Source organism: Mercenaria mercenaria, chromosome 18, assembly GCF_021730395.1.
Source record: "Mercenaria mercenaria strain notata chromosome 18, MADL_Memer_1, whole genome shotgun sequence".
Taxonomy (NCBI): Eukaryota; Metazoa; Mollusca; class Bivalvia; order Venerida; family Veneridae; genus Mercenaria; species Mercenaria mercenaria.
In genome coordinates this window covers 57,525,056-57,551,729 of record NC_069378.1, presented here as the reverse complement: position 1 = coordinate 57,551,729, position 26,674 = coordinate 57,525,056, and the positions used below count along the sequence as shown (strand labels likewise).

Sequence of the window (26,674 nt, the reverse complement as noted above, 5' to 3'; positions counted from 1 at the left end):
TAAATGTAGGATTGTTCAGTGTTCTTTTTGTGTTGAAAAAAAAACTTGAAATTTGTCTGAAATCATAGACTGTAAACTTACCTGAAGTATTGAGAAATATTAATATCATTGTGTATCAGGCTTTCCATAGTTGACACTTTTTATGATTACACCGGTATCATGGGAAACAACTTTGACTTGTCAGATTTCAACATGGCATCATACTCGTCGGGAATTAATAAACAATAACCAGATTATTAAAGTTTTCAATTCATTATAATAATGAGGAAGGATGTAGGAAGCAGCAAAGAAATAAAAAACTGAGGTGAATTGTTTTCTTTAGTTTTCGTTCATTTTGCGCATGTTAAGGTCCCCAGTATCATGAGAAACCAGGCTATCCCTGTTTCTCATATTCTCGTTTTTTACCTTCAAGTTGTCAAATAATCTAATGTTTGTTATTTTCTAGACAGGAATGGTACAAAACTGACACACTGAAAATTTCAAGTGATTTGAATGCATATTGACGAAACTATCGGCATTTTACTCATTTTTCAAAAAAATCCTTATTTTTTTCTGGTGGTGTCAGCAAATTTGCCATAAATTATTGATTATGCAATTAATTGTAATATTTCCTGTGATATTTACTACAGAATATATCATTTTATAACACAATGCTAATTTTAATGTTTTAAATTCTACAACTTATCTGTGATGAAAAGTCAAATCTAAATCCACAGGAATACGAGAAACTCTTGGTCCATTTCTGCGGGTGAGGGTGGTATCAAATACAGTAACAAAATAATTAAATGAGATAATTTCAGTAACATTTTATGACTCTATCTGAAAGACAAGTGAATTTTCTACAAAATAACACCCAAATGCTGTTTATGGAATGGTTAATCTGTTACTGGGAATAAAAACAACCCCTTAGGCCCCCGAGAATATGAGAAAACAGGATATATCAAAGAAATATGTATAACTTGCATATATGATGTCTTTTTAAAACTCCCGCTTTGACCTAAATTATCGGATAAAAATAGACGAAAATGGGTATATTTACAAGCCTCTCGCATATTACCTGCAAATGAATCAGCACTTTCAACACTGTAATGCAAAAGTTTGATGCCTGACTAGTGTAAAAACGCTTAGAAAAGTACCCCTTAACCGTTTACTTTTTTCACAAAACTTTGCTGAATTACCTGCCTGTATCATATGTAAACACCATAAACGAGCAACTTTCACTTTCAAAAGCACATGTAATTAACCTTTAACCTATTTCCGGAGCTAGCAAATAAAGCTAATCCACCATGTCATGTCATGCAGCATGCATTTCTCATTCTGGATATATGTAAATATATTAACTACTTATTACCACTTTAATTTATTTTCATATTAAACACCCCTACCCAATTTATTTAAAAAATCGACCGGGCCATTAATACAAAACTGGCCCCTGCCACTTTATCATCGTGACAAACCCCTCTAGTACTTCCCTTAGAAATGCTGTATTGTTATATGTCCTATCAATACTAAGATAACACTTTATTTTACTCTGTAATAAGTTTTCAGTTCAAGAGCCACATACTGTAAAAAACTGGTATATCTCCATCAGCAAGTGAGGTTTCTGTTAGCCCAAGGCCAAGTTTTGCCATCTTTTGTCTGAAAATTCAAAAATGATATTAATGTAAATAATTTATTTTATAATTATTTTCATATTCAACAATGGTATCAACAGCAGACATGTATGACACCCAAAAATTAACATGTTTATCAGCTGAACGTATTCACAGCTTGCCAGTTATCCGAATCCTTTTATCCTAATATTTACAACACACTATAATGAAAGTGGTCACACCAGAAATTTAAGATGCCACTGACATGTAATTTTAGCAAGGAATGTTGAACCACAAAATTTCCCTTTCTACTTCACAGATAAGTTGTGTTTTGTTAAAAAAAATTATTTCAGTACAAAATAAAAAAATTATTTCGGTACAAAATAATTCACTCGCATACTGATTTAGGGTGGCAATGATGTTTTTTACATTGTGTTTAATACGAAGCTTTTTATCTACTGCCGCTATCTGGACAATTTTATCGGCCACCCTTTTGACTTGATTTGTTTACCTCCATGTGATTAGGGTCAATGGTCGTACTTTTCAAATCAATTTGCGGTGCATTTAGAAGTTAGAATAGGTGTTGAAACATGTTTTTATATCAAATTAAAGATAAAAGATTGATTTTTTTTAATTATATATAAAGACTTTCTGAAAAATTATTTGCGAGAGTTGTAATTTTAATAAAATTTTCACCGAACTATATCTCGGCATTGAGTCAACCCACACAAAAAAAATCGAACTTCTACTGAAAGGTCAAACAAACTGTTTTCTTGTAACATAAAAAATCTAAATATTAATTCTGGTCTTAGATAACCGTATGTTTTGGGAAAACATGTATACATGTACTTTGCATCTCGGTCCTTGATCTCGATATTGAGGTGCAATAAACAGGTCAACACCATGTGTTTATATAGCCATGTGGTTTAACTTATACAAGTGCCTGTTTAGTAATTTATATCACAGGAAAGAGAATTTTATAAGCTTTTTAGCTCATCTGATTTTTTGCAAAAAAATGATGATTATTGCATCACTTGAGCGAGTCGGCGTGGCGTCGCGTTGATTGGTAAGTTTATGTTTAGGTCGCTTTTCCTCCTAAACTATACAAAGCTATTGCTTTGAAAACTTGGAATAACTTGATTCACCATCATAAGCTTGACCCTGTATACAAAAACATACACTCCAATCTTGCATTTGCAAGATTTAGGCCCTTTGGTACTTAAAAATCTAGTATTTTCTTGGTTAATGATTTCATGTTTAGGTCAACATTATTTCCTAACTATCAAACTATTGCTTTGAAACTTGGAATACTTGTTCATCACCATCATGAGACCCTGTACATCAAAAACATAACTCCATCTTCTTTTTTGCAAGAATTATTGCCCCTTTGGGCTTAGAAATCAGTTTTTTGGGTAATTTTATGTTTAGGTCAAATTTATCCCAACTATCAAAGCTATTGCTTTAAAAAACTTGCAACACTTGTTCACCATCATAACTAACCGTACACAAAAACAAAATAACTCCACCGCTTTGCAAGAATGATGCCCTTTGGACTTAGAAAATCAGATTTCTTGTCAAGTTTTATTTTAAGTCACTTTTTCTAAAACCATCAAGCTATGGCTTTAAAACTGCAACTGTTGTTCACCATCATGTAGACCCTGTACAGCAAGCAACATAACTCCATCCTGCTTTTAGCAATATTAATGCCCCTTGGACTAGAAAAATCATTCTTGTTGAATAATTTTGTTTAGACACTTTCTTCATAAACTATCAAGCAATTGCTTTAAAACTTGCAAACAGTTTGTTCACCATCATAAAGTGACACTGTACATCAAGAAACATCACCATCTGCTTTTTGCAGAAGTAGCCCTTTAGACTAAAAATCATGGGTAGGACAATATTTCTATTATACAAAAAAAATCAGATGAGCGTCAGCACCCGCAAGGCGGTGCTCTTGTTAAAGGTATATGATGCAATTCTGTTATCTCTATAAATAATGATTTTATGAACAAATAACTGGAGTGAACGTCTGATATTGGCAAAATTCTAGTAGATACGCCACTGTCTAGGCTTATCAGCTGGCGGTGTTACTTGTAACAATCATGGAAAGGCTTGTTCAAATAAAATACAACATTGTACATAGTACATACACACCTTTTAACAACCATACATGTAGTAATACCTATAATTCTGTCTTCTTGCTGTTCAGTAGTATGCAATCATCAGAGATGTATGTAGGTATAGAACTTATATGTACTATATACATATGCGATTGTTAACTAGAAAAGAGGACTTCAATAAGCCTACTGGCTTCCAGTCCAATCCAAAATTTATGTATGTAACTAATTATTTAAAATGTACATATTGGGAAATAAAAATATATTTAAACCAACTAGAAAAGGAATTTAAAAATACAAATTTACATTTATTTTAATAGTTTAGTTGTAATTTTAACATTTTGACTTCTATTTTTGTTTCAGGAAAGTGAAACAGAGCATGCAGGTATGTTACAATTTAATTTTGTTTTCTATGTTTACCATGTTAAGTTGTATACCCTGTCACCATGCATGCAATGCATGGCTTTGAAAGCTAAGAAATTGTATAAATTAATGTTGTGCTTGTGTACTTTCAAATTTTATGGTATATTACATATAAATTAATATAAATGTAAAGAAAATTTATGTACAAGGTTTGTATGCCCTTGCCATTAATTATGAAGGACAAAAAATTAGCTAAAATATATTTCCAAATCTGTAAGTAGATCTACAAAGTAAAGTTAACCATACCATTATAAACAGAAGACAATGTGCTTTTCAGTCATTGTCTTTTTGAGTGTTACATATTTTTAGAAATACTGTTTTTATTACGACATGATATTTTCCCCTTTTTTGTTGTTATGATGCAGTTTTATCCTCCTAACCGGCCCTGTCACCATTCTCCCAAAACTGAAAAAGAAAAAAAATGGAATATATCTTGGCACAAACAATCACCAAATCAGTATGTCTGTCTTATACATGACCAAGTCCCCAATCTCAAAGGTCACACTTGGACGTCAAAAGACTTTACATAAGTTTTTCATGTCCAGTCTCTGCCTTTTGTATGAATGACTGCATATTCAAATTACTTTAATGGCAGCATTCACCACAAGTAATGATGTGTCATTTCAAAGACTAGCTTAAAAGTTAAGGTCACAGACGTATACACAGATGGATATTCAAACATTCAAGTCAATGAGTCAAGTGTAAGACCCAGAAGCCTTCAACATTTGATGTCTTTTTTTTTCTCCGCTAAGCGTAACAAGACCATGTGCCATGTCTAAGAGTAGACCAGAGTTACATTTGCAGGTAAAATATTTAAACTGGTCGTAGTTTTCTTGTGTGGTCTTAATTCACTATAATAACAAGGTGATATGGCTCCTGCAAGACTTTGACCCCCAAAGTTCAAAGGTCAAGATCATGGTTCAGCTGAAATGTTCTGTTACTCGTAGAACACACACTTATATACAAACATTACATGTCATAACATCACATAGCACAGGGAGTGAGGGAGGGGGATACATATCCAATGTATCCATTTCTACTTTTCAAATAACAAGAACAATTGAAATTGATTATGTTTTCATTAAGAGGTTGAATTTTTTCACCCTTTATTATTGTCTTATTTGGATATTGTTAGAGTGTATATTATACTTTTTCACAGTTCAGTGAGCAGTCAGGGGTGTAACTGTTTCAAGTTATCGCAGTTTATAACCCATCTGAGTTATTGCTTATACTTTCATAACTTGTTTCAGTTATCATAAAATATTACAAAGCCCTCCTGTGCCAATTCCTCATTTTGGATGAGACTAATGCAATTATTTCCTGAATCCTTGAACTTTTATCTTTCCAGCTATGCAGTAATTTTTTTTACGTAAGGCTGATAAAGTTTTACCCCAAAGTTTTAAAGCTATAAAACTCTTAACATCCCATTATGCTTATCAGGTCATGATCAGACTAAAAGAGAATTTGATTAACCACAGTTTGCTACTAATTTCACTTTAAAGGTCACTTTGTGAGAACAGCAAAAAGTCTTTTTTTGAATAACTTACCTGAGTTAACTATATTTTATAACTAATACAGGTTATAAAATGCTTGAAAAAGTAACTGAAATAGGTTACATAACTTAAAACAATTACACCCCAGACTGGTGAGTTGATGTTTATATTCAAAGGAAGTTAGTCACTGTTATTCAATTTTAAAATAAATTTTACTTATTTTTCAGAACCTGTATTATCTGAGTATGAAAGCACCGCAGATGATAGCAGAGATGTTGATGTAAGTTTTTTTTAACCTGGATAACTCAACATTTCTTGTTGTTTTTTTTGGAAATTAATGTTATTCATTCTTTTATTTCAGATAAACTTGTAATTTGTTAACACTAATGCACAACATTCTTGTCGCAAAAACATGTTCCAGATTTGCCAGTGAGTTCATTTAGACAAAGTCATTGTAAAAGATTTAAAAGGTTTAGCTGTCGAGTGTGTGTAAAAGCTAGTTATTGACTCGTTTATTATGCTAATGTTTAACATAACTGAGACCGAACAGCTGGTTCCCACTTTGCTATAGCATTTGCATTTGCTCATGCAGAAAGCAGGGTAAAAAACGCCTCCATGGAATTGGAAAGCCTCGGTCTTTTTCGTTGTTTTTAAAGAAAAATCCTATTTTAGTACTTATCTATCAAGACAGACTAATACTTATCCATCAAGACAGACCAGAATAATTACTGAAAATTTGGACAAATTGGCACAATTTAATAAAACTCACATACATTGAGGAACTCAGAAACTGCTTATTCACTGGGAAGGCACTAGGGTGCATCAGCGTCTAAATTTTCTGTTGAAGTTCCTGATGATCATGATGTTTTACAGGAGACAGAGGAAGATACTGACACAGAGGAATATGTGACAGAAGAAGAAGAAACAGCTGAAGAGGAAGAAGATGAGGACAAAGACAAAAGTGGAGTAGTTGACGGTGAAAGGCAGAGCGGTGATGGAGAGGTAATGGCAGATCTTTTCAAACTTTATCAAAACCATATGAAGTATTTTATCTTACTTTTGATTTATTTATCCTTTTTGTGTTGTGAATGGACTACAGTAGAATTATAGATTGTTTTCTAGCATGGTTTAAGGGAATTTAAATCTTTGTCTTTATACACTTTTTGTTTTTAAAGAAAAGGAAAAACAGCTTAAAATAAAGCTCTGTTACTGGTTTCAATGCTGTGTCTTGTACCCTGTAGTAGTTTGTTTCCAGCCAGCTTAGCTCAGTAGGGAGAGCGCAGATCTACTGATCGCGGGGTCATGAGTTCGATCGTTGGGCGAGGCCAATGTTCTCCATGACGATTTGATAAAAGACAGTGTGTCTGAAATAATATGTTCTCCACTGCTTGTTCATGTGGGGAAGTTGGTAGTTACTTGCGGAGAACAGATAAATTTGTACTCGTACAGAATCTAGAAACACTGGTTAGGTTAACTGCCCATCGTTACATATTTGAAATACTGCTGAGAAACAGTGTTAAACCCAAAACAGACAAACACAGTCTGGTTTTCTTTTTTACTGGATTATATTTTTACCTATAATTAATTTTGTTATGAAGACAATTTGCAGCTTATTTGAATCATTTGCAAGTTTTCCTCAAGGAAAAATCAGTGATATCTTATCATCATCAACACGATATCACTTCTGATCTTGATCCTGCTACTTGTATTAGATTATGATTAGTCTTTATCCCGCTAAATTTCTGAAATGGACTGGTCCATCATTCAATGTAGGCAATACCATTTATAATTTGGAGGGGTGTTTTATGAAAATTTATTGACTGAATAGCAAACAGTGCAGACCATGATCAGCCTGCACGGACGTGCAGGCTGATCTTGATCTGCACTGGTCGCAAAGGCAAAAATATTCGCCGCCAGCAGACTAAAGGTTAGGAAATGGCAGTAATTAATGGTAGTCAGGTCTCGGAGCATGGAGTTAATACGACCAGTTGAATATTAACCTGTAGCCTGCTGGCGGCAAGTGATTCTGCCTTTGCACTGTTCTGTATTCAGTCATTAAATTTTTAGTGAACACCCCTTTGAATATTAAATGGTACTGCCCAAATTGCATGATGGAGCAGTCCATTTTAGAAATTTAGCAGGGTAAAGGTTAATACTCAGTTGATAACAGACATATTGCACATGGCTTGCAGAGAGATGGTGGTTCTACCCAGATTCCTGTTGATGCCTTTAAAAATTCCCAAAGAGGTATTCCTCCACTATGATGGAAAGTCACTATTTTATGATATTTACCTGTGTTGCTCTGACTTAAAACCCAGCAAAGCAAACAGTACAACAAGTGATAACTGCCTGAGGGAAATGTGGTACTGTAAAATCATTTAATTTCGTGGGCATGAAATTTCGTGGTTTTGGTCCAACGGCAATTTTGTTGGGATATGAATTCGTGGATTTCAACTTTTGAACATAAAATGAATGGGAATTTTACCTGTTTGTTGGGATTAAATTTCGTGGATTGACCCAAACACAAAATCAACGAAAATTAGTGCCCCACGAATATTAATGATTTCACAGTAATTGCCTGAGGGAAATGTAATAACAGCTTTAGGGGAATGTGATAACTGATGGAGGGAAATATGATAACTGCCTGAGTGAAATGTAAGAAATGTGATAATTGATGGAGGGAAGTGTGATAACTGCCTGAGAGAAATGTGATAACTGATGGAGGAAAATGTGATATCTGATGGAGGGAAGTGTTATAAATCCCAGAGGGAAGTGTGATAAATCCCAGAGGGAAGTGTGGTAAATGCCAGAAGGAAGTGTAATAACTGCCTGAAAGAAATATGTTAACTGCCTGAGGGAAATGTGATAACTACCTGGTGAGTCTAATTAGATGGTATGACTGTGACCTGGCAGCAATCAGAGTAAGCCGGTTATATTTTAGCCTCTTCTTGACCAGTACAATCAACAGGATACCCACTTAAGAGCCTATTTTGATTTGGGCGTGAATTGTTAACTTGCAGTAGTAGTAGTAGAAGAGAGTATGTTAACTTTTTGATTTATGTGGGTTTGACACTGCCCCAATGTGTGGTCAGACCAGTTGTTTTCTTCTGGTCTTAAGCTATTAAAAAAAACCGCAGTACAAGTACCATAAATTTTATTGGCTGACTCATTACACTTTGGAGGATTGTCAACTTCCTCCTGAAAAACCGTAATGGATGGTTGGCGTAGGCTTACATATAATTCTTAGGCCACCTGGTTAATGTCACTGACTTCAAATCACTTGTACCTCACTGTTGTGAGTTTGCAACCTTGCTTGGGATGAAGAATTCTTTTATGTGAGGAACTTAGAAAGTCATCCAGCTGACTTTGTGCAGAGTTGATGGTTCTATATAGGTGTCCTTCTGTGTCTGAAATAATTCCTGGAGGGGCAGCTGGGGTCTTCCTCCATCATGAAAACCCAATAAGTCGCCATATGACAGTATGACGTTAAAGCCAACAAATCAAAAGTGATTCTAATAAGAATGGTACCTTTAACATCCAGGTTTTTATCATTTTGGACTGTACCCTGTTTAAAATTGTTATTTTGTCAGGGTTTGGCCATATGACACCTTGATAGAACAGCAGATACCATACCCTTGTCTGTCTTATTAATTACAGGAGCAGCCAAAGTTGGACATTGACGAGGACAGACAAAACCCTGCCTATATTCCTAAACGAGGGGCGTTCTATGAGCATGATATGAGATTGGATCCTGAAGAGGAGGGCAAAGAAGGGGGTGATCAACAAAGGGAAGAGGGACGGTAGGTGAAACTATTTACAGTACAAAGTTCTAAAGCTACTAGCCTAAAATGGCCTCCTTATACTATTGGGACACTTAACAGTCACAAGCCACTGATGCTTTGATCTATAATTATACATCTAGCACATATATCCCTTGCAAATATTCCTTATTTTATAATGATGTTAAACTTTAAACAAAACATTGTGAAAATTTCTACATTCAACTTGTTTCTCAGAGGTAAAGGCAAGCTGTGGAAGGACGAGTCTAAATGGTTACATGACAGATTTGAACAGTACGATCAGGCGCCAAAGTCACGACAAGAACTGATCACAATGTACGGCTATGACATAACACAGTATGATCAGCCTCCTGAGGAACCTCCGAAAATGTCTGGAAGATCTAGGTGAGAGTTTTAAGCGCAAATAGTCTTAATTCAGCAAACCATTGAGGTATAACTTGTGATAGTGGCGGGCAAGGCTGATCCTTATATTGAACTCCTTTAAACCAGTCACTGTAATAAACCTCATAAATTTGAGGACTGAATCACAGGTTTGTAGTTTTCATTTGAAAATGAATTACATTGGCTTTAATAGTGTTCACTTTAATGTAGATAGATGTTTGTGTATAGGCCCCGGTTCCTTGCCTAGGTTACTTTGCCACATCTGATGTGTATAACATGATTTAATTACGCAAGTAAATGGGTGTATCTACTCAAGTTTCCTGACTTGAATACTGTGAACACTATTAATATTGTGGACACAATATTTCGTGGTTTTGGCCCAATTTGTTGCAGATATGATTTTTTGATTTTGACCTTTGAAATAAAATGAATGGGAATTTTTTACTGCGGATTGACCACGAAATCCCAGAAAATTAGACCCCAACAAAAAATTAATGATTTACAATATGTAAGGTTAATGTAATTCATTGACAGTTGGATTACAACCACTGTTAAATGTCAAAGGAAAAGTGAGAAACACAGAGTTATATTTACTTTATAGATACTGGATAGAACACACCTAAAAAATGGATTTTTTTTCTGTATTTCTCTCTAGACGTGGTGGCAGAAGGGATCGTAAGCCGCAGTTTCAGGATTTTCTACCCGACGGTGATAAAGGAAGACCAAATTACAGGTCTAACAGAGAAAGATACGATGATGATAGTTATGATGATAGAGGTCCACGTCAGTCTAAATCAGAGACACCTCCTTATAGAGGTGGGCGGGGTAGGAGAGGCCAAAGGCGTTCAGAGGGTAAATTAACTTAGACTTCTTTCAGTATACAGTTACTTTGAAGTTAACACAAGAAGCTTATTTCGTGTGGAGAAAGTATAGCTTTGATTGTAGAGTTAGGCCTGTGGGTATTGGTAGGTTACTGGTTTGAACCACTGACCTGCAAGTTCATGGTTCATGGTTTTATCAAATGAAAGAATTTATAATTTCCAACACACAGTTTTGAGGTGCTAGCTGTCAAGCCAGTTTTGCATCTTTCTGTAATCAAGTTATCATATGTCAGAATGAACTATAGTTTAAGGGAAAGTGGTTGACAGAACTGAAAAAATCATTTGTATTTGACCACCATTTCATGGAGAATAATCAGTTCAGGACTTGAGATCTAATTAGAGTTTTACACTGAATATTTTATGTTTATAACTAAAAAAGAAATAAATCTTTTCTTTGAAGGAGGTGCACCTAGAAGGGGATATTCTGATGTAAAGGAAGACAGAGCTCCTAGAAATAGAGGTTTCTCTGACAGAGGAAGAGATAGTAGGGATGGTGACTTTAGAAATAGAGATAACTTTGGAAACAGAGATAGGGACAGTTATGGAAATCGAGATAGGGATGACTACAGGAACAAAGATAATTATGGAAACCGAGATCATGATAATTTTGGGAAAAGAGATAGGGATAATTATGGGAATAGAGATAGGGACAATTACGGGAATAGAGATAGGGACAACTACGGGAATAGAGATAGGGACAGTCATGGGAATAGAGATAGAGATCAAGATAATTATGGAAATAGAGATAGGGATAATTACAGAAATAGGGGACAATATGATGAAAGTTCTCAAGGAAGAGGAAAAAGAGACTATCAGGATCGTTCAGAGGGTAGGGGTGGTTTTAGGGGGCGTGGCAGAGGCGGATTTAAGGACAACAGGAGGGAAAATAGGCGGGATTTTGGAAATCGCGATAACGTAGATCAGCAAAGTGGAGGTAGATCAAACAGGGAACATGCTAACTACGAGAGGCAGTATAGTGGTGGAAGAGATGGACAAAACTATGAACGACAGAACAGTGGTGGAAGGGATGGGGAAAACCAGTTTAGAAGACAGGGCGGTAATAGACAATCAAGGACTGAACCAGATTCTCCGCAGCAGGAAAATACCAGGTATAGGGGTGGTGAATTGACAGAAAGACCTCCTGCAAGGTCATTTGATAAACCAACGCCTAAGTCGTACTACACCCTATCGGTGACAGATGATGAAAAACTCGGGGAGATGGAGGATGTGGAATATTCACCTCCAGCTAAAGGTGGAGTTCAGGACCTGAATGTGACAGTAACTGGTGAAAGGAGATCGTTCAATAAAGATCGTCCTCGACCACCACGATCACAGGTTATTCATTATTGATTTGCTAAAGTAAACTCTGAAAGTAAAATGAAAATGTCTGTTTTGTAAGATTATTATTGTTTTCTTTTTAAGAAATAGTTCAGAGTGTATTAAAACATACAAATTGTTTTACAATAACTCTTTTTTTTGTACCAGTTCAAAAGAAATCTAACCACCAGAAAATCCTGTAAATTCAGACATTTTTGCAACAAATTTATATTTGCTGTATCGGAGGTCTGTTTTTGCGAAATTTAATATTTACTGTTATTATAAATTGACCTTTATGCTTAAACGTTTTCCATATAATGTGAATATTCTACCTTGCGAACTATATTCAGTTTCAAATAAGTGAACTTTTAGCCTCACAAAAATATCTTATTAAACAGGTTTTTGCAAAAAATTCTACAAAGAAGACCTTTAGAATTATGATAGACTCTTGTTAAAAGGAATTTACATCCTCTGTGCAAAAAAGTGTCATCAATAAGTTTTTCAATAATATTTTTAGTTTTATTTAGTCATTTTAATTTTTTTTTTTTTTTTGAAAAAAATATTTTGATGATTTCTCTTTCTCAGGATTATGTTCAACAAAGTTCTGTGGAAGAGAGAAGAGATGGAGGTCCTTCACATGGTAAAAATATATTGTAGATGTGTTCTTCTGACACAAAAAAAACAACCCAATACTTTTGAGGGAATTTGCTTTGGACTGCATGCATGAATGTCTTGTGTTGGAGATTTAAATTTAAAGATAAGAGCATAAGACCCAGTAAGTGGGTCGTATATTTGTTTTTATTGCATTTACAGTGCTGAAGATTTGGAGAGCTTTTAATACCTTGTTTTTTTAAAGGATTTTATTGAAAAATTTGTAAGAATATGACATAAACGCAGCAAACAGAAAATTGTACAATATATTGTGTTTACAAATGAATAAAATGTAACAAAATACGAATATTCTATTATAAGATCAAATTTGTCACACACCTGCCAACTTAGTTCAGTAGAGTGTGCATGTCTATGGCATGCCGGGTCGTGAGTATTAACCAGGGTTTAACATTGTTTTCCGTGAGGATTTGATTTAGATGTTGTGTCTGAAATCATTCATTCTCCACCTCGGGATTCATATGGAGATGTTTGCCGTTCCTTGCTGAGAAGAGATTAAAACTGTTACAAATACTGTTTAAAAATTGCGTAAAACCCAAAACAAAAAAAAACAAATTCCAAGAACATTGGTTAACTTACCTAAGTTATTTAACTAGAACTGTTGAAGAACATTGTCAACTCAAAACAGATAAAAGAGATCAAATTAAAATCTCCTGTAGGTACATCTGGTCAAAACAAGCATCAGCCGACTTTGCCGCCCCGTCTCCAGCAGCAGCAACAACAACAGGAGCGTAAAAGACAGAAACAACAACAACAACAAGTTATGGGGGATAAACAGGATGCTACACAAAGTAGATCAAACAAGAGATACTCCTCTCAGAGACAGAGGGCTGTTCCAGAGGGTCCTGGGTATTCGGAACCCCAAATTTCACAGCCTCCACAACAAATTGTGACATCACCTCTACAGCAGCAGTTCCAACCAAGTAAGTTGCTAAATCTCTCAGGAGAAGGCTCACTGTTAGGTATATATGTAGTTTATCGGGTACCGGGGTCTGGTCTTCAAATGGCTCCCTCTATGGATATGCTCCAAACTTAGTTAAAGAACATCTTTGCATAGACTATTCTCACATTTTGTGAAAACAGATCAGCTCCTCTACAGATGTTGAATAAATCTACTGTGGGAGAAGTTAGTGCCAATAGTTTCTAATAAAAAGGGTGATTTACATGTAGTTAATCCTCAAAAGACTTGATTATTGTTACCTGTTAGATTTTCTCTGTAAATAATGTGTAAACAGTAGTTTTCGTTTCTTAGCACTGCCCTATTATGAAATAATGTTGGAGTGGAATTACAGAATTTGACCACAGTCTTATCATTACAGGGCCTTAAGAACATACTTTTTTCTCTCCACTAGGTTAAAATCTTTCCAGCTGGTTTTTGAATGGTGGGTAGGCACCTGGGGTCTTCCTCCACTGTCAAAAGCTGGGAAAGACGCCATTTGACATAACCCTTAGCCTGCTGGCAGCAAGTGATTCTGCTTTTGTGACCAGTGCAGACCAAGGTCAGCCTGCACATCCATGCAGTCTGATCATGATCTGCACTTTTAGCCATTCAGTCAGTATCTTTTTGGTGAGCACCCCTTTTAACAGTTAATGGTACTGTCCAGGTTCAAAGATGGGCAAGTTCAATACAGAAATTTAGAAGGGTCAGGGTTAATTGTGCTGCACTGGTGTGACTGTATACCCAACAATAACAAACACAAAAACAAAAAATCATTTTCCTTGCAAAAGTCCCCACATAGTGGCCCCATTCAACAGAAGTGAAGAGAGGTCCCTGCAATGTAGTTACTTGTTAGAAAAACTGGAGGCTGTCATTGAGCAATATTTTTTTTAAAAGTTGTAAGAAATGTAAGGAAAGGATGTGTAAATAAACACACATGCCCCAAAGACCACCTGCTTACAAAGTCCCCTTGTGCCAAAGACCACTAGATTGGTTTCAGAACTAAAAATGTACACAGTATTTTAACCTGTGAAGAAATATAACATAAAAATGAAGATTGTTGGACTCCATCTGTGTATGTCCTTTATGTAATACTGGTTTGACTGTACTTGTTCATTTTGCATTTCAGACTTCAGTCCGCCAAAGCCAGCTGGCGCTGTACAGCAGTCTGTCATAGTTAGACCTACTATAGCTACACAAATGACCGGTAAGTCAGTTAAAAGTGTTGACTGCAGTTTTTTCTGGAGGCATGTTGTAATGAGTGCCTGAATGTACCAGGTTGAAGTTTAGAAATATTTGTACATTACAATGTATATGTTTTTTTATTGCTTGGTACATGAAGTGTACATGAAGTGTTACAATATGGTGGCATTAAAACGGTTAAGTTTTTGAAATGATAGGGGAATTTTTTAAGTTAAAAAAAAGTTTGCAAAAGTGTTTTTAGCATGCAGCTATGTTGTATACTGTGAAATCAGTAATATTCGTGGGGGACTAATTTTCGTGGATTTCGTGGTTGAGTCAATCCACGAAATTTAATCCCAACGGACAAGTAAAATTCCCACTGATTTTATGTTCAAAAGTGGAAATCCATGAATTCATATCCCCACGAAATTGCCGTTTTGACAAAAACCAAGAGATTTCATGCCCACGAAATTAAATGATTTTACAGTATGTCATGTATAGATTGGCTGTGGAAAAAAATTATGCTTTTATGACATGTTTGTTTTCAGCACCGCCCCAGCAGCAGACGGTCGGCAGTCCCACATTGGTGATACCACGTGTACCTCCGCCCCAGTCTATGATTCCGGTCAGTAGCCAGGTGCCACCCCCACAGGTCAGACTGCAGCGACCCCCACCCCCAGCTGGTCCAAGCCCTCAGGGTATTGGTGCACCTCCGCCTGTATTTCCGTCTGGTTCTCTGCCAACCAGTGCCATGCCTGCTGTGTCTGTGATTGCAGCGCCGCTCATAAATCCTGCAGGAATTGTTTACGCAGCACCACCACCAGCATACCAGGTTCCGGTGCCTCAATTTTCAGCTTCGCCTGAGGTAAGTTATGCAGTTGTTTTTTTTTGAGGGAGTTGACATTTTGCCGCTTTCTCTGTAACAGTAATATACATATTTCCCTGGTACAGCATCCAGTAACACTGGCTAGGTCTACCAATATGTTCAAGTTATTTGGATTCATTAAAAAAACATGGCTGCTGGAGCAAAAAGCAGAAAAATCCTCGACCTAAACCACTTGTGTGATATGTTGAAATATTTTCACACAAATTTTCCATGGGTGGCCCTCTACCAGTAGTGTTCAAATTTTTCCAGTTTGTCAAAAAATATAGTCATGGGAGGCTTGTTCACTTTTCATTATGTTTATAATGGGTACTTGTCATAAGTTGTTGGCTCGGTTTCAAAATAATTTCATACAAATGTTTTTTGGGTGACCATCTTCCAATGTTGTTAGAATTGTGATGATTGGTCAAAAAGCTTGGCCGCCAGAACTAAAAATAGGAATATCTTCCTGCAACATCTCCTAAACTGCTAGTTTTGAGTTTGGAACTGTTACACAGAAATGTTCCTTGGGTAACCTTCTAAATTACATGTCTGAATTTTAATTAATTTCACAGAAATTCTCCACTGGCGACCCTCTACTAAAGTTTTTAAAGCCTTCTTGGTTCGTGAACAAACATGGATGCTTGGGGCAAAAATACAAACATGGATGCTTGGGGTAAAAATTTGCTTTTTCTTCCTATTTGGCTTTTTGGAAAACTTAAATTTTCTCTGATTTTACAAAAATGTTTCTTGGATAACTATCTACCAAAAGCGTAACCTGTGGAGCTCGGAAATTCAGAAGAGTGATCAGTGATCATCACAACCCTCTTGTTTATTAGAAAATATTCCTTGAATTTTCAGTTGTCCAGTGTTTTTACCAACCCAGGGGATATCTTCACGGTGTAATGAACTTTGGAAAGATTCACACTGTACAGGTTTCGCACAGACCTTTGGTTGTTTGCTACCCTGAAAAAGGTGCATATTTGCTGTTGTCTGCACAAAAAACACAACTTTTGGTTTCAATCTGTAAAATTTGCCATTTGAGTATAACATAAACATGAAAACTGTCTCATTTCTTGCAGAATGCATTCTAGCAGTAAAAAGTGTGATTAAAGCACCCATTCTACACAGAATTGCGCAAAAAGGAAAAAATCAGGATCTATTTCCTTCAGACTTCTTCTGACTACACCATGAGTGCACATTTTTTAGCTCACCTGTCACAAAGTGAAAAGGTGAGCTTTTGTGATCGCGCAGCATCCGTCGACCATCCGTATGTTAGTCCTTCCGTAAACTTTTGCTTGTGACCACTCTAGAGGTCACATTTTTCATGGGGTCTTCATGAAAATTGGTCAGAATGTTCACCTTGATGATATCTAGGTCAGGTTCGAAACTGGGTCACGTGCGGTCAAAAACTAGGTCAGTAGGTCTAAAAATAGAAAAACCTTGTGACCTCTCTAATGGCCATATTTTTCAAAGATCTTCATGAAAATTGGTCAGAATGTTCACCTTGATGATATCTAGGTCAAGTTCAAAACTGGGTCACATGCTTCAAAAACTAGGTCAGTAGGTCAAATAATAGAAAAACCTTGTGACCTCTCTAGAGGCCATATTTTTCATGGGATCTATATGAAAGTTGGTCTGAATGTTCATCTTGATGATATCTAGGTCTAGTTTGAAACTGGGTCACGTGCGGTCAAAAGCTAGGTCAGTGGGTCTAAAAATAGAAAAACCTTGTGACCTCTATAAAGGCCATACATGTGAATTGATCTTCATGAAAATTGGTCAGAATGTTCACCTTGATGATATCTAGATCAAGTTCAAAAGTGGGTCACGTTCCTTCAATAAGTAGGTCAGTAGGTCAAATAATAAAAAAAAACCTTGTGACCTCTCTAGAGGCCATATTTTTCATGGGATCTGTATGAAAATTGGTCTGAATATTTACCTTGATTGAACCTAGGTCAAGTTCGAAACTGGGTCAACTCCGGTCAAAAACTAGGTCAGTATTTCTAAAAATAGAAAAACCTTGTGACCTCTCTTGAGGCCATACTTTTGAATGGATCTTCATGAAAATTGGTCAGCTTGTTCACCTTAATGATATCTAGGTCAAGTTTGAAACTGGGTCACGTGCCGTCAAAAACTAGGTCAGCAGGTCAAATAATAAAAAAACCTTGTGACCTCTTTAGAGGCCGTATTTTTCATTGGATCTGTATGAAAGTTGGCCTGAATGTTCATCTTGGTGATATCTAGGTCAAGTTCGAACTGGGTCAACTGTGGTCAAAACTAGGTCAGTATGTCTAAAAATAGAAAAACCTTGTGACCTCTCTAGAGGCCATACTTTCGAATGGATCTTCATGAAAATTGGTCAGAATGTTCACCTTGATGATATCTAGGTCAAGTTTGAAACTGGGTCACGTGCCATCAATAACTAGGTCAGTAGGTCAAATAATAAAAAACCTTGTGACCTCTCTAGAGGCCATATTTTTCAATGGATCTTCATGAAAATTGGTCAGAATTTTTATCTTGATGATATCTAGGTCAGGTTCAAAACAGGGTCACATGAGCTCAAAAACTAGGACACTATCTCAAATAATAGAAAAAACAACGTCATACTCAGTTCAAAACTGGGTCATGCGGGGACAGGTGAGCGATTCAGGACCATCATGGTCCTCTTGTTTTATCAAATTACTGACATAATTCCTCAAAACTAAAGCTATTATCGCAATATTTTATTAAATAAGTAACAAAATTTCGATGGTTTGGAAAATAGGTGTGTGCAATGCAGTAAATGGGAGGTCAGCTAAAGCCGTTTAAGCTGACATAAAACAAATAGGTCTACTCGTCATTTGAAAACAGTAATGGGAGATGGGAGTGGGGAAATGTGATGATAAGCCATAGCAATAGCAGAACTCTGTGGTCCAAATTTTGGTCATGTTGTTTTTTGTACCCGGGTCTGGTAATCTTTTTAAATAAGTTTACATTTTGCAATAAATGATGGAATAAAATCAGTTCAAAATTATAGTTGATAACAGGTGTTAGGACTAAGATTTAGAGACAATTAAAAAAAAAAAATTAGTCCCTGAAAATAGTTCTGGAAAAATACTTGGAGTTTGTCTTAGGTATTTTGTATTATCCATAGTAGAGCTTTTTGGTTACGCTGCTGTAATTTTTGTTACCTTTTTTATAGTCACACAATCCAGGTGAGACAGTGAGAGGGGGGACAACATACTATTCACAGGCCACGGCTGGTAATGCAGCTTCGCCAGGTACCACATACTACTCACCAGAGATGCAGGTAGCAAAACAGAACAGAGTACAAGTACGGAGACCGAAAGTTCCTCTGCCAATTGTCAACCCTGAGGTAATCTTGCTTTTTAAATGTTTTTATTGAATTTTCACCTAAATGGCGTTAAACAAACAAATAAGTTCTATTATGGTTATCTCAAAAGACAAATATGTTAATGTTTATTTTATTCTTAAAGTTTGAAATCCACCCATTTATGTCCAGACAAGGCCTAAAATTGTTTCCCCTCCTGCTGCCTTCCCATAAAAACTGTTCCAAATTTTATCCAAAATATGAATTATTATTTTTAGGATGTGTGGGTCTAATTCTCTTTAAGAGTTGTAACTTAAAATCAAACTGATGATAAAGATTTCAGAGCAATTTGCAGCTAAAAAAAGTGGTGTTATTATTAATATGCAGGAGACCAAGACTATATAGTTTATATCACACATTATATATTTTAGATGTTTGTTGAAACAAGGAAGAATTGTATAAAATATATTTTACATACCTGCATGATAAACGACCTTTAATGTCATTTGTTGCAAGATGGGAAACAGATATTTTTAAGGTTGGCCAGAAATAGCTTCTTTGTTGTTTTTTTGGGCAAAACCAACAAAATTTTATGCTAAGGAAATTGAATGATATCAGTGTCATATTCTGGTTTTTGTCTCAACTGTCGGTTAAAAAAATTGTGTCTACTTATTGCAGATATTTAATAATGGACTGGAATTCTTCAGCATTTAAAGATTTGACTTTTGCGTAAAGTTAAACTGACATTATTATGGTTATGATATCTCATTAAGGTTAAAGATATCATATACGTTTGGTTATATATGCCGTTTTAACTATGGGTGCTTTCATTTTGGCCTCGTAATCCCACAGTAATTAGCAGCAAGTGATTCCTAAAGCATTGAGAGTCCAAGGTCATCTTGTAATTTAGAGGTGAAATATAGTACAAAATTCATGTTTCTTTTCAGGATATGAAAAAGGAAACAGATTCTTCCAAGGAGGTAGAAGACGATAATGTAGATACATACCAAGAAGTTTCTGAATCATACGAAGAAGAGGAAGTGAAACAAGAACAAGATGATTTTGATGAAAGTTTTGTTTCTACTGAGGCAGATGGTCAAGAATCTAGGTTGGCAGCAGACTTAGAACAAATTGAAGAACACCAGGAAGCTGTAACTGAAGAAGTTAATGAAACCCAGGAGCCAAAAAATTTGGAAAGCGAATTAAATTTATCTGGCAGTATTCCTGGAGAAATTAATGATACTAGGGAGTCAAAAAGTGAATTAAATGATGAAGAACAGTATAGTTTTGAATCTGATGAACCTGGTTTCAATGAAACCGCTGGAAATGACGGAGAAATGACAAGTGGTGTGGATCTTGAAAGTGTAGTGGAAACCTCTTTTGGAAGTGTTAAAAGTAGTGAAGATGTTGTAAAAACTGAGGAACATTCAGTCAGTGCAGAAGAAAGATTAGCTGATTCTGCAGAACAGCCTACAGAAAATACTGAAAGTTTAGATACAACAAGTATGCAATCTAATGTAGAAGACAATAATAGGAGTTCAACATTTGTTGTAAAAACAGATGTGCTTACTCCAACTTTATCTGTATCCACTGTAATACCAGACACTTCAGATAAAGAACAAACTGAAACTAGTAAACCTGATACAAAAACTGAAGTGGAACAGGTCACTTCTGATGTTAGTGCAATGGATAGCAAGGTAGAAGATAGTACTGGAACAGATGGAAATGTTGAAGTGGATGCTGTTTTGGAAAAGCAAAGTAAAGAAGCAGATGAAAATGTAGAAAGTTTTGAAGATGCTATTGAGGAAGTTAATTAAGCTTTTAGTCAGAGTGAATTTGTGAATATGTAATCATCATGTTAAAAAGTAACCATCTGCAAATATTGTAATAATAACTTTTCAAAATCAGGACTTTAAAGGCACTGACCTCCAGATCATTCAACAACAAAACAATGAAATATAAAAAATTCAGTTGTCAGAAAATTATTGCTATATAACATTCATGAAAAAGGCCATGAAACTTAGTTACTAACAGATTATTAATTAAGGAAATGCATTACAGTTAGTTGTTTTACTAATTTTTCCATTCAAAATGGAAAAGCGTTTGAAACAGGGTACCAGAGGTAAACTGCCTAAATTATAAAGCTTTTTTATTTGACGACCGTTAAGCATATATTCCTCCATGGTGTACGGGTCAAGTCTGCAAGAAAAGCTTATTGCCACATTGATGCTGATTCGATTCCGATCAAGGGCATGTTTCCTTTTCTTGATTTGACATTTTTAAAATAGTAAAGAAACAAAAACTCGTGTTCTATTGTTCATAATTTGACCAAACTTAAATTTTGAATAAAAATAATTTTTTAGCCATTTTTTAACATGATGGTTCATATATATATATTACTGTATGTTGTAAGACAACTTGTGAGTATATTGTTAGGGAGCTTTTTATATGTGTTTTATGGTATTCTTATGTTTTATTTGTTCTTTAAATGTTACCAGAATATCAGTGAAATTTTCGCTCGAAAAGGAAAAGATATTTCCTGCTCTAAATATGGAGTTTGAATTTGCTTTGTTTTAATACTGTAGATTGGATGGTATTCACTTGGTTTGTAATGAATATGTTTAAACCAAGTTGCAGATATCAAAATATGTACTTTTTACCAGAAATTTTCCAAACGGATATGTTTTTGCTATGTTCCATATCCGTCCATATACGGAATTTAATAATTAGGAAAATGGAAAAATTATATTAATTTAGAGCACAGCTAAAATGTCAGAATTTATTGAAATGTTTTTGCTGATGAATAGGTCGTTAATCTTTTATTTAGGATTGTATGATCAGTAAATTAAGGCAGTGGTTGGCTGTAAATGACACTTGGTAATTTTCCATTCTGTTACTACATTCCCTGGGATTTTGGTACTTCTGGTAAAAACGGAAAGCCAAGTACTCGTATGAGTTTCAGTATCATCCAAAGAATGCTTAAACTCCATACAAGAATACATTATTGCACAGAAACTACCTAATGCCTGTACAAGCTCACTACCTTAATCAAAACGCTACAAGTGTTCACTGTCAAACTGTGAAATTAAAAGCCAAGTGAAGAATATCCAATCTACAGGTACGAGTTTAAGACTTTTCCTCGCCAACTTTACAGATAGTGAGATACCATTTTGTGAGCTTTTGTTGCATGCAGTATAGCTGTTCATTGAATTAAGGCTATTACCCAGTTCATATTTTATATATCCACAAAAAAATACATAACATCATTTAAAAGTTGCTCTCATTAAATATGTATAGGTTTATATACTTTTTAAATATAAAAAAAAGGTAAAAACATTTTGTGATTGTACCAAATAAAATTTCATAAAGCGTTACATGTCCCCTTGAATGGAAAACGTAGATCAATTTTTTTCTCCATAAAGAACATAGAGGCTGGTCAATTACTGACCATCACTAGTTGCTAAATGAGAATTTTATGAAATCTTGTATTAACGCCAAGTTTAAAAGTATTACGAAATTCTATGTTTAAAAGAAAAAATGCATTTATGAGTTGATTTTCAGACTGGGCTTTGCATGGAAAGCCAAGTCTCTTTTTTGAGCTAAACCTTCTTATATTTTTCTTTGTTTTTTGGGGAAGATGATAGATGGCTTAATAAATTTGCCGAATATTTGAAATGATTCAAAATAAAATTTATCATAGTAGTGTCATTTTGTTAATGTCCATAATATTTCATTTTCCAAATATTTTCAGAGCAGCTTATATAAACAGAACATTTCTTTTTATATGCCCGTATCTCAAAGAGCAGGGCATATTATGTGAACACCCATGGCGGGCAGCATCCAAAAGCATGTCCGTCAAACAGTTTCCATACGATCTTGAAAAATTTGGTGACAATGTTTGTGGGCATAGTATTTGGCCAAGTTCAATAACCAGCAAAATCGCCGAGGCACTCTTTTTGCGTTTGACGGACATGCTTTTGACACGTATTTTATGAGTCTGCCACTCTTGTTTAAATTAGATAAAAGACTAGTGGACTTTCAATACTTAAATCTATTAAAGAGAAGTTATTAGAACATTAATAGGGCAAGCGTTCTTGTTTTTGAGTAAATTGTTTGCTTATTGTTTGTGCTTCACATTTTTGCAGTTTTGTCTAAAACATTACTGTAAAAGCACTTATTTTCACAGGGTCAAAATTTCGCAAATTTGAAATTTTGAGTATGTTTTCGAGGTTTAATATACGCAATATTGGAAAAATGGTATCGTACTTGAATTTGAATTATACTAATGGTGAATATTTATGCGAGGATTAATTTTTGCAAGATGTAGGGCCTTGCCAATATAGTGAAAATTAAACCTTCGCGAAAATTTCTGCTTTTACAATATGCTACTCGTAGAATGGTATTTGCCCATTTTTGTTTGTGCAGGGTATTTAAAGCAATTACTGAGTGTGCTAGAAAATCTCATTGTGTACTTCCAGTTTTCATATCTCTTTGTACATTTTTAGTGAGCTGTATGTGACCTGGGAAAGGTTTGTTACGGCAGGTTTTCAACTAGGATCTTTTTTACTCATAGCCCTACTATTCAAATTATTTAGCTCATGAGAGCCAAGGGTCATACTTTTCCTTTTGAGAGGGCAGTTAAAAGCTTGTAACAGTTTATTTTATAATCCCCAGTAAATCCTTTTATCATGTTTCTTGATAAACATTTAAAACCCATGTAATCATGTTCAACATTTAATATCCCCATATACTTAAATCATAAGATATTTAAATTTCCCCTGTAAAATTTACTTGTTAATCATTATTTATCTCCCAGTAAACTTCATTGGTTTAACTAAACTTAAAGGGACTGACTTCCAGATCGTTACTGACAGATTGTATATTTTGGACACATATGAGCTGCGCCATGAGAAAACCAACATAGTGGGTTTGCGACCAGCATGGATCCAGACCAACCTGCGCATCCGTGTAATCTGGTCAGGATCAATGCTGTTCACTAACGGTTTCTCTAATTGCAATAGGCTTTGAAAGCGAACAGCATGGATCCTGACCAGACTGCGCGGATGCGCAGGCTGGTCTGGATCCATGCTGGTCGCAAACCCACTATGTTGGTTTTCACATGGCATGGCTCATATCTGAATTAGTTGTTCTTACTATTTGTTCCTTTAAACATTGAAAAGTGTTTGTGATATGAAGCAGAAGGTAAACTGCAAGGATTATAAAGCTTTATACAAATGGTCATTAAATACAAATTCCTCCGTGGTGTATTGGTCAACATGGTAGGAAAGTATTTACGTCCAAGGCAGCCAGGCTTTGCTTCATGGAAAGATTTCTTGATAAAACACTTTTTAGAACTGTTAAGAAACAAACAAACTCATTTTCTAATGTTCATAATATGACCAAATACCAATTTCAAAGAAAAATCATCTTTAGCAAAAACTGGAGTCCAGTCCCTTTGAATTGTAAAACATTTAAAATCCTTGTAAATTTTTTAAAATCCTCGTAAATTTTTCTTGTAAATCATTTTAAAATACCGTTAACTTTATTTGTAAAACATTTAAAAGCCCTGTAAACTTTACTTATTAAACATTTAATATCCACATAAACTTAAATTGTAAAACAGTTAAAAATCCCTTTTAATTTCACTTGTTAAACATATAATATCCAGATGCACTGAAATTTTAAAACATATCAAATACCCATAAAATTTTCTTGTAAATCATTTTGAAGTCTTTTTAACTTTACTAGTCTTGTAAAACAATGATAATCACTGTAAAGTTTACTTTTAAACATTTAATGTCTGCATGAATATACCAGTAAATTGAAAAACTTTAAAAATCCCTGTAAACATTTATTGATAATCAATTTAAAGTCTTTTTAACATATCCACAAATCTTAAATTGTAAAACATTTAAAATCCCCGTAGCATTAAAAATTCATGTTAACTTAACTTGTAAATCAACAAAGATATCATAATTAATTTTATTAGTAAAACATTTAAGTTATCAGATGACCATCGATTGGCCTTGTAAAACATTTAACAATATTCCCATTATTTGTATTTGTAAAGTATTTAAAGTCCATATCAACTGGATTGTGAATAATTGAAAATACCTGTAAACGTATTAATTGGCTTCAGCCATCAGGAGCAGCGTGGGGAGTGTTGTGAAATTAAATGATCTGGGCTTGACTTTTAACTCTGTACAGTACTTGCTTATAGGGCAACTTCAACTGTATTTTTACTTGCCTCAACCCAATTTCTGGTTGCCAAATTATGACATGTGATGAGATATTTGCAACGTTGTATAGCAATAAAAAAGTAATACATGATTTTCAGAGAAGTCTTTTTTTTTTTTTTGATATTTCATATACGTGTATTTCACATGCCCTAGAATGACTTTCTCTCGCCCACAGTCCACTTATACCTGCCCTTGGCAATAGGGCAGTCCTTCAGGTCGAGCCCTGATGATGTGATACGTTTCTGGCCTAGGTCCTTTCATAAGAGATTTATAAAATAATGGTGGACTGGGATGTGGTAGAAAGTGGGGATGTGGTTAGGAAATCCAATAGAAAAACTTTAGAGGTATACCACATTAATAAATGTAATGAAAAATGAAAAGAAAAAATCACTGTACAAGGATGAACAACTTGAGGCACTCTGAAATAAAAGTAGGTTTAAGCACTACTATTTGAAACTTTAAATACGAGAGCGTTGAAAATTTTGCAAACATTGTATGTAAGCAAGTATAAGGGGAAAGGACAAGTCGAGCATGCTACCATTAGACAGTTCTTGGTTGTTTAGTGCAGAAATTTTATTTTTGATTTTGGAAGGTTTTGCTGCTGCATAGGGGAAGTTTTCAGAAACAAAAAAATGTGCAAAATAAAACCCTCATAACAACAAATTGCCAAATCAAGTGAAATCTTGTTTTGTAATTTGGTTAGGACGATGCTGTCACAAGAATGTGACTAATTAGGTTTTAATTAACTATTATGTTTGTGGTAATTCTTCTTCATTGAAAAAAAAAAATTTGATGGACCCATTTTATGCAGGTAAAATAGTATTGATTCTGTGGTAGAACTAATTTGGAAAAAAACATTTTATGGACTCAATTTACGCAGGAAAAATAGCTAGACCCAGTTTATTCAGAAAAAAAATAGCTACAAAACTATAATTTATACAAAAGGTTTAATGTATTTTCATTTTCTGGTCCTTTGGGACTTGTTGAGGCATGAAGAGGTATTGCGCAGTTCATTACTTCTTACGAAAAGACTCGCTATAGTTGGGTTTGGTTGTGTTCCATGCTTCTTAAGGACTTTTATACAGATTTTATTATAGTAAGAATCAAATTTAGTTGTGTACACACTATTTTCAAGTACTAGTATGTGATTTTTAAGATAGTGGTTTATAGTAGTGCAAATAAGCTACATGCAAAACATCCTTGTTTACACTACAATTTATGTCTTGATAAATAAAAAGATGCTTAAATATCACTTTCTTGCTCATTTTTACTATCCCACCTACGGAGCAGGAGATTGACTTTCAGCAGCATTGAAAGAATTATCCGTCGTTTATATGACTGAAAACTTGTTTAAAAAGACGTTAAACCCGAACAGTTTCAACACATACATAACTGAAAGAACTACTGGTATTTACTTTGTAGAAAAAATCACGGACTTTGCAAGCTGTAAATTGAAATCGCGAACTTT

At 34.9% G+C, this 26,674-nt stretch overlaps 1 protein-coding gene across 1 annotated transcript in view; it reads left to right on the top strand.

The window, feature by feature from the left end:
- The window catches only part of LOC123537918 (protein CASC3-like), a 32,055-nt gene extending 5,597 nt beyond the window's left edge, over positions 1–26,458 (top strand). The window contains exons 2-14 of the mRNA XM_045321840.2: positions 4,073–4,094; positions 5,853–5,905; positions 6,499–6,627; positions 9,283–9,425; positions 9,642–9,809; positions 10,462–10,658; positions 11,088–12,022; positions 12,590–12,644; positions 13,333–13,596; positions 14,740–14,817; positions 15,341–15,657; positions 18,839–19,012; positions 19,915–26,458. Of these exons, the coding sequence (XP_045177775.2) occupies positions 4,073–4,094; positions 5,853–5,905; positions 6,499–6,627; positions 9,283–9,425; positions 9,642–9,809; positions 10,462–10,658; positions 11,088–12,022; positions 12,590–12,644; positions 13,333–13,596; positions 14,740–14,817; positions 15,341–15,657; positions 18,839–19,012; positions 19,915–20,784 (3,405 nt within the window). The 3' untranslated portion in view covers positions 20,785–26,458. The remainder of the gene's footprint in view (positions 1–4,072; positions 4,095–5,852; positions 5,906–6,498; positions 6,628–9,282; positions 9,426–9,641; positions 9,810–10,461; positions 10,659–11,087; positions 12,023–12,589; positions 12,645–13,332; positions 13,597–14,739; positions 14,818–15,340; positions 15,658–18,838; positions 19,013–19,914) is intronic.
- The last annotated feature ends 216 nt before the right edge of the window (positions 26,459–26,674 follow it).